The sequence below is a fragment of the Lates calcarifer genome, linkage group LG1 (assembly GCF_001640805.2).
Source record: "Lates calcarifer isolate ASB-BC8 linkage group LG1, TLL_Latcal_v3, whole genome shotgun sequence".
NCBI classification, from domain to species: domain Eukaryota; kingdom Metazoa; phylum Chordata; class Actinopteri; family Centropomidae; genus Lates; species Lates calcarifer.
In genome coordinates, this window is record NC_066833.1 from 9,269,084 (window position 1) to 9,281,714 (window position 12,631).

Here is a 12,631-nt window from a genome sequence, read left to right on the forward strand (position 1 = left end):
GATGTATACATTTAAACACTCAAGTGGCAAGGCATCTTCTGCTGTGAAGGAAACTTCTTTGGTTTAAATGGTTAACTAAATTAACAGGCTACAAAATTAAAAACAAAGATATTAAACATGACATTACTACCTGTGCTGTAGGTATCTGGTGTTTGAGCTTCCTAGCAAACATGGTCCTCACTTGTGATCCAAGTTTAATAGAGTGATTTTAAAACAAATAAAAACACTTTAACACACATACACATGTCTAGATATTTATTTTTTAAAATTAACAGACAGAGATATCACCAAAGTAACACATTTGCATGAATAAGCAGAAATACATGAAAGCCACTCATATTTAACCTCTACATTGTAAAGACACATAAGCCTAGTGTTTGATCCTTTCTCAGTAATGTGATTTATACAAAGCAGAATTAAAAAGAAAACTAAGATTAAGAACACTTAATATAAATGGTTAAGAAGTTGTTTAAATGATATACGTATATTCATTTTCTCCTTACAGCTCCAATTGAGCAAACTGGCACGTTATTTTTATAACACGAGGCACTTGAAAGGCTTTGAGTCCATTGTTTTGCAAAGTACTGTGGAAAATATTTGTGATATAAAGTGATTTTCTTGCATAATTTAGATATAGTAAAATATTTTGGGCAGTTTGACTTAAAGAAGCCAAGAATCTATTGCTCTATCTCAACTCAAGGTCTACCAAGCTGCATATATGCATAACGCAAACACAACTTTATCATCCTTTCCAACAACTCAAACTCCCCAACACCCACACCCTCCACTACAAGTTCATGCCCGGGAGTCTCTACGGGGGCAGAACACCTGTGGCTCCAGAGAGCATCTTCCTCTCTTTGCGCTGCCTCAACAAGGAGGCCAAGAGCATGAAAAATGGGCTGAGCAGTAGTCATCCGTCAAACCTAGGAATGCTGTCCTCTGCCTTTATCCACTTCTGTGACCTCTCTAGTATCTGGATCCTTGGCACCTGGTATCACTTGCTAAATTATTTTTAGGGAGTCATGGCATCAGACATCTGTAGCGAAGGTTGGTAAAGCACTAACGGTGTGCAACGAGAGGAAGGTCACTTTATAGAAACTTTTTGGGTATGACTTTCAAACATGAAGTTGACTGTGACAGATGTATTTGCACCTCCTTTAAACTTAAACGTTCTCAGTCTTTTTATAGTTAGTATCAAACCTTGAGTACGCTCCATAAGGTGATAGCTTCAAGGAATTTCTCAGTAGAGAAAAAAACTTCAGGGATGCTTTACTATCGCTCTTATCTACAAAAATGTAAGGAATCCATGCCATAAGGAGTACAATTACTCATACTAGCCTGTGCAAGGTAGAGGCACTGTAGGAGTATGTGTCTGCATGTATCTAGGTGGAGGGGTTTTAGTGATGGTGTTTATCTTAAACATATGAAACTGAGTAAACATCTCCCCATGCAAGTTATGGATGCCTAAGAGTAAAAGATGACTTATAAACACCCTAGTATATGTAGTAACTCAAAACATTTTTTACAGATAAAACATTCCCTGTTTAAATACACACACTCAAGGCAGTTATCATTAAGTTAATCTTGTATAAGATGTAAATACCAAGAGAACAGTGTGCCTCAAATTAAAATGACAAAATAATTCCTGTACATTAACATACAAAGTTGCCCTGCAGAAAAGACAAAGGGCTGTAAAATGGACATTTAGCATGTCAGTATTAAAACATTATTTGTGTCAATAATACATGTTTCTCTCGATCTAGAGTAGCTTCTCAGATGCAGTGATGTCCTTCATTTGCATCAGTGTGACTAGACTCAAACCTTTTTCTTTTATCTTTATAGGTATTTCAAATAAATGTCATTTACAAGAACATTTTGACTATGCTATTCTATTTTTCAGGAATTCAAAGGTTAATTGTTGGTTGTTGGTGGTAAACTGGAAATCAGGAATTACACAACTCACAGGGCGCTCTAGGTCGTTCATCAGTGACAAAGGTTCGGAAATTATGAACTGGATCTCACTGGGGAAGAAACATACAATTTGACAACTGCAGGTGAAGGACAAGAGACAAGACATAGCCATTCAGACTAATGAAGTATAGTCATTTGTTAAAGATCAGGAAAGGTCCAAAGAATTCTGTAAACAACCTCTAGTTCACTACAAAACACCCCAGGACATTTTCACCCAAAACCCAGAAACTGCCCATTCCATCTCTTGCACAACCTGGCAACACACCGCCTCAATAGGCTGTGGGCAGAACCGCTGTTGCCAAAGATTTACAATTTTTCACAAAACCTGCAAAGAACAAAGAGACTATTTGTCAGTGAGGAAGGGAGGTCCAGAGGCAGACAAACACAGCAGGAGGGAGATAGCTGGCCCACTGCCCTGGAGATGTGCTGCTGTTGAAGTGGTGGGCACCAGTTGATGGGGGTGAGTTATGGTGCACTGATGCAATGTTGTTTTCTTTGGACGACCCAACTGGAGAGTTTAGGAAGCACTCTTAGTGAGGTGCACTGTGGGGTGTAGCTGTTCAAAGAGATGCTTATGCAGATGGTGTCAAGGTTTTTGGCTGGTGATTATCAAAGTTAGTGTTACAAGAAAGTTTGTTTACAATGGAGGGATAATTTGTGCCTGCTGGATGTTAATGTAGAAACATGAGGAAGAAAAAGAACGAAATTAGAGCTGAAGCTCAACAACATCAAATCATATTAAGACACTTGCTCCACAGCAGCTGTTGCCGTGGGGATCTGGGCATCTGCTGCTGTCTCAACAGGGCTCATGTGTTTCTCTTCTTCTTCTTCTTCGTCATCGTCTTCTTCCTCACCAACATCTTCAACATGCTCTGGCACTGCCAGGCCAGCAGAACGATCACCATTGATCTCACACTCAATGCTTGGTGCCTCTCCATTGATTGCTAGCTCTGCCTTAATGCTGTCTGGGGTGGAGGGACTCAGCATCTCTTGAATCTCCTCCACAACACCTTCGTGGGTATGCACCTCTGCCAAGGGAATCTCACCATCCAAGCTTCCCAGAGGAGGAATCTCCACATGAGCTTCTGCCCCAGGCGAGGTCATGTCGTGTGTGGAACCCTCCCCATCTCTGACCTTCTTTACGTTGAAGGTCATGGGAGATACCTTGAACGAGGAGGACTTGGCCGTTGGGCTCTTGGGGTGGTTAGGGGTGAGGCTCTTCTTAAGTTTCTCACGCTTCTCTGGCGGCACAATCTTGGTGGTGATCTGGGTCATCTTCTTCTCAATGCTCTGGCGCGAGAAGGCCTTCTTGAGACTATCGACCTTCTTCAGGCTTGAGCGTTTGAATCTGTCGGCCCTCCTCTCAAATGTGCGGGTTGTGCCAATTCCAGCCTCACCCTCCAGCATCTCGTCTTCCTCCCGGGGTGCTCCAAGGTCATCATCGTCATCTGAGGACAGGCTAATGGTCTGAAGACCTTCATCTTGGCCACGGCCATCAACGGAGCCTGCAATAGATGGAGTAGGCTGGGTGGATTCTGCATCATACTGGCTTGGTTGTGGGGTCTTGAGGGAGTCCTTGACTAAAACGCTGGAGGGGATCTCATTGTCTTCCTAAAAAAAAAAAAGAACAGAACAAGATGGTTAAAAGGATGGTCATTTGCATCAGTTATAAAAAAGCATGACTGCTTAAACCAGGCTTTAGTTTAAAGAGGTGTCTAGGTGTCTGATTTGCTGGAGACTGTAGTAATATTTGGGAACCCAGATTTCAGCACATGATCTTCAACATCTTTGTTTCAATTAGTTATGGTTGGTGTTAGACTTCAGACAACTTAACAAGTTCCAGTGCGCTTAACGATGATTGACATGCACATCCAAACACATTCCCCATAAACACATTAATGTATAGTTGTGGTCGTGGTTCAGTCCCTGTAAAGAAGTGTCTGTCTTTAATACACTCTGACATTTTGGGCTGGTCTGCCTGTGGAGGACTGAGGAAACCAGTTCCTGCATGCCTCCCTGGTTTTCTCCTCAAGACATGTGAGGAATTCCACCTGTTTCTCTGCAGGAGTAATACTGCCCCCCCATTTCTCTGTTTTATATCTCTCTCTGCCTCACCCCCAGGTACAGGACATGCCTTTGAAGGGGTTAATTACCATGTATACTTTCATTAGCCCGTAACAGATCAAATTCAGGAATGACTTGACTGAAATGACTACAGGCCTCCATTCAACCCACTGTGCTTAATATTTTTAATACCAAACCCTATGATGGGGAGCTATGTGAGTGGTTTTAGTTGTTGCAGTCAGGTCTATAGAGGAGAGACTCAAGATTTGAGATGTTTTACCTCATGTCAATATCAAGCACAAGTGTATGAATTATATTTTTACTGCTAGACGTCTTTGTGCACCATGCATGTTAGAATGAATCTTCAATAAAGAATGACTGCACTTCAGAGCATGCATGGCAGCTCATTGCAGCAAAGCTTAAAGTGACAGGATGCTGGAAGTTGTTGAGGGACTGTGCAATGCTTCTTTCTTGGGGTGTCATTAACACATACTTCAGGACTGGGCCAACCAGATGGTCTAGAAGAGTCCTGCCTCCTGTCTATGCATCAGTCATCACCAGTGGTTATACAGTTACATATATTATGTGGTAAATAAAGCTAGGAGACTGTGACTATGATATATGAACTGCACAAAACCATGATGTAAAGAGAGAAGCTCCCTCAGTGATGAAAAATTCAATCAATATTGTTGTTATAGTGTCAAACTACAGATGATTTAACCCCAATTTGAGAAAGTTATCAAAGTGTTCTGGGATTTTCCTGTCACTGCAACCTGATCCACAGGAGTTCACAGCACCCCATTTCGACTAAACAATTTCATAGTACACGGACAACTCTTTAGAAGTGGAAAGCCATACAAAAACCATCCTGTTTTTACCACCTTGCAGACACACGATACCTCTTGCCTTGATCTCAAACATGCAGGCATGATTCACAGTTCAGGTGTGTGCCAAGCATGTGTGGTATCTCCCAGTTAATGGTAATAAATCTGTCAGCATGTTCTTAAAGGTGCAACATCAGCCTTAAGAACACGGCCACGTTTTCTGGGGTAAAGGGGAAGAAAAAAACAAAACAAATAAATGTTTTAGAACTTTAGAATATACGGCATCATGTACAGTAAAGTAGGGTTGATTATTTAAGGTTGACAAATTACAAACACTGGTCTTCTTCTGGTGTCAATTCAGAATAATTCTTCAGTATCTTTCTGATGCTCCTCATTAGAGGTAGCACTTGTAAGAGATCAAAGACCTGCTTTTCCATGTATGTGGACAGTTTTTATTTACCACCAACAACCACTAGAGGAGGTTTGTCATTCATCCTAAAAAAGCTGGGAGTCATGATGCACTGTGGGTTTGTAACTCAAAATCCAAAAAAGACAAAGGTAGCACCCTCGGGAACAGCTCTGGTTACCACTGCCTCTCATTTGGTTTAACTGTAATCCAACCCTTTCAGTTTTGTTCTCTGTAGCTCCCTCCTGTCATGTCTGACTGAGCAGTGTCTGCATGCCCTATTTTGCTGTTGGTCTTGCTCTGCACCACACCCACAGTGACTGTGTGGATCCAAACGTGTCCGTGCAAACTCAAATCAGAGAGTCGGGAACTACTGTGTGTGGGTGATAGCTCTTGTATTAAACATATTAGAGGTTATGGAGAAATACCAGAAAGCTTGCCTCTAATAAGATGATATCTTACTTCAGACAAAGCCTTTATCTCCCTTTTTGTGTTTACATTTCAGAGTAAAACAGTTTTTAATCAGCGTGAGGTGTGAGATAGATTAAAGTTTAAACACCCACCTAAATCTGACCAGTCATGATTAGAAATCACAGCCAATACGACCTCTCCTGACCCTCAGTGGAGCATTCCATTGATAATAAAGACTAATCTTGCCTGATTGTTTGGTGATGTTAAGGTTTCTAAAGATTCAGTCTTCACACCTATGCTCCAGTCTGGGCATGTCACAGACTTTCTGATTTGGCTCAGACATGTTTGATATAATCAGTGCAGGTAGAGAGTGTGTGGGAGGCAGCATCTGAAAAACCCAAGACACCTCAGAATGAGAGCTGAGCTCTCCCTGCTACATACTGTACTCAACCTGCTGTAGTATCACTGAACTGTGATAGTGCAGCAGGTTGAGTACAGCTTGGTTGCTCAAAAGTGAGTGTCCCTGCTTTAACTCGCCCAAATCCCGGTAAGAAAGCTACAACAAATTTTCCTAAATACCATTTGACCTAGGTTTGTCCTGTATGTGTGTGTATATGTGTGTGTTAACCTCAAATTCTGGCACATCTCTCTTGGGAACCCCCGTTAATTAATGCGCCCTTTAAGCAAGCACTCATTAGCCACTGAGAATGTGATACAGTATCTGTAAGTACGTGTGCGTTTGTGCAGGACACTGGCTCTTGTTCATCGCTGCAAGATGAAAGAAAATTAAAATAAATCTGGAGCGAACCAAATAACAAAGCTAATTTATTGTGACAGCAAGTTTACTGTACTTAACGCAGGGCACACACTTCAAAGATGCTTTGTTTGAACACTCATATAATGGAAGTTCAAGATCTCATTTAACACTCGCATGGTAGAACTGCCATCTAATTGCAAGTCCTGCAGGGTGTCACTGAGCCCGAGCTTATTTAAGTCAGAACCCTTGAATCTCCTGCTCTATTCAAACAGAGAGCGGTCAGGGCGGGGCAGGACAGGGCTGCAGCTGATTCAGAGAGCTCAGGTGGGCTCAAGTTACTTTGTGAGTGTTTCTCTCTGTTTATATATGTGTGTAATGCTGCCCTATACTGACGTCTGCACACCTTTGCAATGTTTGGTTAATCAGTCCAACACTGAGAGGAAATATGCTGACAACTACAGGACTGATTTTCTACACTCGTGGTCCCAGAGGACGATGATGATGATCACCTGACCTCTGAGGTTAACATCACTATTAAACAGACTGCCACGAACTTCAGCACCTTTAGAAAGGTTTTATCAAGCAGTATCAGTATGATCAAATACCTTAATGAACCAATATCAGCATGCTAACAGGCTAAACTAAGAACATGGTAAACAGTATACCTCTGAATCAACTTCTTAAGATTTTCATTGTGAGCGTGTTAGCATGCTAATGTTAGCATTTAGCTGTGCTTAAGTTTAGCCTCACAGAGCTGCTAGCATGGCTGTAGACTCTTCTATCTCTATGCTGTGTGTTGCCTGTAGTCAGATATAAGCAGTTTGAACAGGTGTGTTTTCCTGGCCCTTCAGACGATGAATGGAGGTTTTCTTGATCCTTGGAGGCGAGGTTGGTACAGGTGTGTTGGCACAGTGAGTCAGGTGCCTCCGGGGGCCTGCACCAATGAGCAGGTACACCCCCACCATCACCACCACCACCACACACAGACTAATGCATGTGTGCACATCCTCGCTTTAGTGAAGCCCCTGCAATTATTCTGGTGCAGAATGAAGAGGAGATCGCAGACGAACTGAACGCTGCTTCAACAAAGTGCAACCTTAGAGGATTTTTATCAGACATTTTTTTGTAACGCACCTTTCAAACAAAGACGAAGCTCTGGCTCTAAACATTTTCCCCTTTTCCTCTCTTAATTTCTTCCAACTCTACCTTTATTCTTTTGATCTGCCCAACCCAATCAATGACCAATCGCACTACAGCGTCCACCTGAGACACGTGACCTTTATCTGCTGATTACAGTACATCCCTCCCATTACAGCTGCAGTTGTTTTACAGTTCACCCAGCTTGTTACGTAACCTCATGTCCCCCTCCACCTCCATCCCAATGAGCGTGAAGAGCCATCTGTGGACAGAGGAAGGAAAGAGGAAAGGAAGGAAGGGAAATGGAATTCTGTTATTTGACATGTGAAAACACAAAACACGATAAACTCTCTGTGCACTCACTGTACTGGGGTCTGTCCACTGGCCTGCACTAATTAATATATAAATAAAACAGCAGCACACTCAAACTGAGAAACAGCACCACTCCTAGTGTCGTTAATATCTCGTCAGCGACTTCATGTCAGTTCTTGGCCTAATACCCATAAAGCTTTGCATAACAAGTTTGGGCATTCTTTCCCATCCGCGCCCCTCCCATATCTGCCTCACCAAAAGAAAACACAGCATGTTTTCTAGCTTTGTGAGCTTGTGTAATCACACAACACAATAACCAATTCACACACAGCGTCATGCTGACATGCTGGTGGCAGATCACGGCAGTTTACAGAGGTGGCCATTATTCCTGATGACACAAATGATGACGCTGGACGTCTGAAAAAAAACATAAATGTTCACTCAACCAGTAATTTACAGAAGAGCAGTCTGTGCTCTCTGCATGATGACAGGTTTCATATTCTGTAACATGAGCTCTCTGGTTCTTGATATTGATTATTAAAGACTGGACCATTGAGATCTTTGTCGCTGCACTTCCTCCACATCAATCAGATCGCATCACTACACCTGCACTTTCCCTCTTTCTGTCTACATGTATGATGAATGATGTGAAGCAGCGTCACTCCAACATTCCTGCACATTTACAGCTGCAGTTTCTCCGCTCACTCCGTGCCTATGTTAATCTCCTTCAGCTCTTTTGTGTAAATCTCATATCAGGACTATTGTTTGATAAGGCTGCCATCAATTGTCACAGTGTTTACTCCGTGTGGCGTGAGTGTCTGCAGAGGAGCCAGGAAGTCATCGCGTTATCTCAAGACATGTTGTATTTTCATGTTCTATTTAAGAGCAGAGAAATACGAGCAGTGAGAACCAAAATGCCCATTGTTTTCTTCTTTCCTGCTGTGGATGCAGTGGCCCTGGGTGAAGAGACTGGAGGTTTGAAAAGTCAAGGAGGGAGAGATCAGTGAGAGCAAGAGTGCAGAAGAGGATAATGTTATTACCTTATTTACACCTGCAGCATAATGAAAAACATGCTGAATATGTGCTCTTGGCAAACTGTGAACACAAAGAGGTGCACGGCATCATGGGATTTGTTCAGAGAGCTACCGCCTACATTTGTCTCTGTTCTTATAGTGTCCATATTTCTTTATAAAAACTTGAATATAATCATTTCAATTCTTGTGTATTTTCTTTTAAACCGCCGACAGAAGAATACATAAAATAACATGATTAAAAAACAACCTGACTATCTTAGAGAACACGTCCAATCAGACACTGAACGACCGTCATCTCAGACTGAATACTATCATCACCTGTCTGTTATTAAAGCAGTTTAAACCAGTATTTTACACCTGGAATCTGCAGTTACAAACTTGCCTTTGCTTCAGACTGAAACAGTTCAGCAGACTTGTCAAACCTGAATGTGACATCAGACAGAAGAGCAAGCACTTAAGGTGAAACTTCCCCATTCACATGCATGTCTCTTACCCACACAGCCTGCAAACTCCATCTTCTATCATTAGCTGAGAACAACAGATCAGTGTTTTTCATCTTGTCTTTTTTCCTCTGTCCATTATTTTTCTCTCCTTTGCTCTTCTCCCCTCCATACTTTCTGTTTCCTGAGAACCTGGAGGATTATCTGAAGAATGAACCCCAAAGCTAAATTAGGAAAGACAACAAAACAAGAAGCTTAACTGTAAACCAACATTGTTCATTTAGAAAGCTTGCCTTAAAGGCTGCAGCTGTATTAGACTATCAACACAGAGAAAACGTTCTCTCTTTAGAGTCTTACACCCGCCTGCTTTCTTCTAGAAATGCATAAAATATATATGAAAGTCACGGCTTGTTTTTATCTACAAAACCCATATGACTGCAGAGGACATGTAGCAGACACAGCAGACACTTGGACTTGTCAAAGGCAGAAAAGCAAATTCATTTCATCGAGGACTGCACAGCTCCATGAGAGCCTGAAACTGGATGAACGCAGTCAGTTAATTATGTTAATTACACCTGTGCTTATCCTACTAAGACAGGTCAAAATGTCTGCCATGAAAAGGGTTATTACAAACTCATCTCATCCAGTTTCACTGCAATCCTAATCCTACCTGTCTAAAATGATATGATGCAATCAGCTAGATTCTTTGTGTTTAAAATCACTGGACAGCTTCAGTGGCTAGCTCACTCCTATAACAGAGAAGGTTACCTCCCCCATTACTTCAAGCATCTGTACAGGTTAAGGCTTGGCCACATGTAGGTCCAACATGACTGAATGTAGGTAAAGAGCTCGCACTGCTCTGGGCTACAGGCTGCTGAAATCTATCATCTGCTAGAGAGGGGCACTCAACAAATCTCAGCGGTAGCCTACAGCCAGTGGCCTGCTCCAACCTGTGGAGATGGATGCAGCTTTATAATGGAACATGTGCAGTTTAATGACACTCAAATATCTAATAATCCCTGCATGTCACGCTTAGAGACAAAACTATATTCACGTTTAACTACCGAGCTTGCCTTGCTTGGGATTGGCTTAAAGGCTTTTTCTTGTAGTAAAGCTTCAGTTGTGCCACTTTTGATTTGTATGCATGAGAGACCCTTAACACTGCTTAGCTATTAGACCATTCTTTAGCTTTATTTAACTCCAGATTAGCGACCTTTGTGTCATTAGACTTCAGTAAAGGTAAGAGCTTGGGGCGAGGTCGGGAATAGAATTTCCAGTTTGAGCACCTCAGAGCAACGTGCCGAAAAACAGACTTTACTTCCTGCTGCTGAATGTTGAGATTAAGGCCCAACCTTTGGTCAAGTGTCGATATTCAAAAGCTCTGTGACGACTGGTGGCAAAGCAAACAAAGTGACATCGACTTCAGAAACCTCTTCTGTGCTGAACGACACGTCACTGATGGACGGAGAAGTTTCACAACCTGATAAGTTAACAATTAATTCATTTTATCTTATTTAACAAGTAACCTTTAATGAATATATAACTGATGAAAAACAAAGGAATCAAGAGTCAAGAACTGTCAGCACAACTTCCAGCAACACAAAGCAAGCTGCAGACACGGTGTTTACTTTGGCTGGGGAGTATATTTCTCTTTCCTTGAAATGTGATATGAAAATTCTTCTGCCTCTGTGTGATTAGGGATCCCGAAAACACAGACAATCACCAAACATCCTCTTCCCATCCCACCAGGAGAGTCGAGCAGCTCCCTCCTCTACTAAACATCCAGCAAAACTCTGATTGAGGCCCACATGTGCAAAGCGGGAGAACAAATTAAATTCTCACGGCGTTCACGTTCACTTTGCCATTGTGGTTGACTTGTTTGTTGTGATGAAATTCCGCTGTGAAATAAACACAGATGGGGAGATTAAGATCTACTCAGAAATAAATGACTTCTGTCGCAGGAAATTTAATTTGAAATGTGCCGTATTTCATGTGGCGATGCAAATATGATAAGCTATAGATCTCCAGGGTGATTGTTGATATTTTAACACAGAGGCAAAGAGATTTTGAAATTAATCTGTGTGACAAATAGAAATATATGCACTCCAACACAAAATATTTCACCTCTGCAAACAGTGATTACTGAAACAGTCTCTACACTGTACATACTGGAATCTCAGATGGCTGGGAACTGTGTGTGATGCACATGTACATCAGTGTGTGTGTGTGTGTGTGTGTGCACAGGAGAAAAGGCCTGGAGAGGGGAGGGCGGCGCGGAGACAGGAAAAGCACTGGTGCACAAAAACAAACAAACAAGGCCCAAGCAGCGGTAATTAAGTCCTCATTAGTCCTCGTTATGCACAGGAACTCAGCGGAGCGGCAGACAGCGCCGTCATTTCTGACCGACCGTGGCCAAAGCTTGGAGCTGGTACGGACCCCTGCTCTGTGCAGCGGGGAGCGTTTACCCAGAAGCCCTCTCTGCGTTTCCGCCTCAGCTGGCACGTACAGGGAGATGAGTATTTCAGATCAATTTTGTCAAGTGGGAGGAGGAGGAGGAGGAGGAGGAGGAGGAGGAGGAGGAGGAGGAGGGGCCCTTGGCCAATAGCTACAGGGCTGGCGTGGGGAGTTTGGCGGCAAATGTGTGTTATCAAAGAGTATCGTGAGGCGTGCAGCATGTGCTTTGGTGCAGTTTCAGGGAACCAGAGCAGGTGGCATGAGCGAAGACATTAAACGTGGTCGCGTGCAAGTTTGAGTTTGTACGAAAGCAGCAGATGAAGAACAAGAAGCAAAATAAGAGATGAGGTGAGGCAGAAAGGAACAAGGACTGCACTTAGTTCTTTTATTCCCCGCTCTCCCTCAGGCACGCCAAGTCTCATTTACCAGCTCTGTAACTGCATACACCTGACCCAACACATCAGCAGAACATCCACACACACCCCCGAGGTCATACCTGGCCCTGCTACACCCATCTGAAAACTACGCTTTGAGTTTGGGGGAAAACCTCAGCACTTCACCTTCTTCTCCTGCACTCCAACGATGTTAAAATAAAACATCAAGCAGCAACTGTCCACTCTCACTATCTCTGAAGCACACACACACACACACACACACACAGAGCCACCTTGTACAGGGTAAGGTCTTGGCACCTGTTGCATTTGAACAACAGTGCCTCAGTACCTGGGAAACCAGATAACAACAGACGTTAAGAGCTCTCAGTGGCTGTGGCTGTGTCAACAACGGCCCCCCCTTTCTGATGCCCGGGCACACACTTGTAT

The 12,631-nt window shown here is 42.8% G+C and overlaps 1 protein-coding gene across 1 annotated transcript in view; it reads right to left on the reverse strand.

Annotated features, from left to right (window-relative positions):
* Positions 1-240: 240 nt before the first annotated feature.
* Positions 241-12,631, reverse strand: part of cavin2a (caveolae associated protein 2a) — a 14,108-nt gene continuing 1,717 nt past the window's right edge. The window contains exon 2 of the mRNA XM_018683166.2: positions 241-3,582. Within this exon, the coding sequence (XP_018538682.1) occupies positions 2,710-3,582 (873 nt within the window). The 3' untranslated portion in view covers positions 241-2,709. The remainder of the gene's footprint in view (positions 3,583-12,631) is intronic.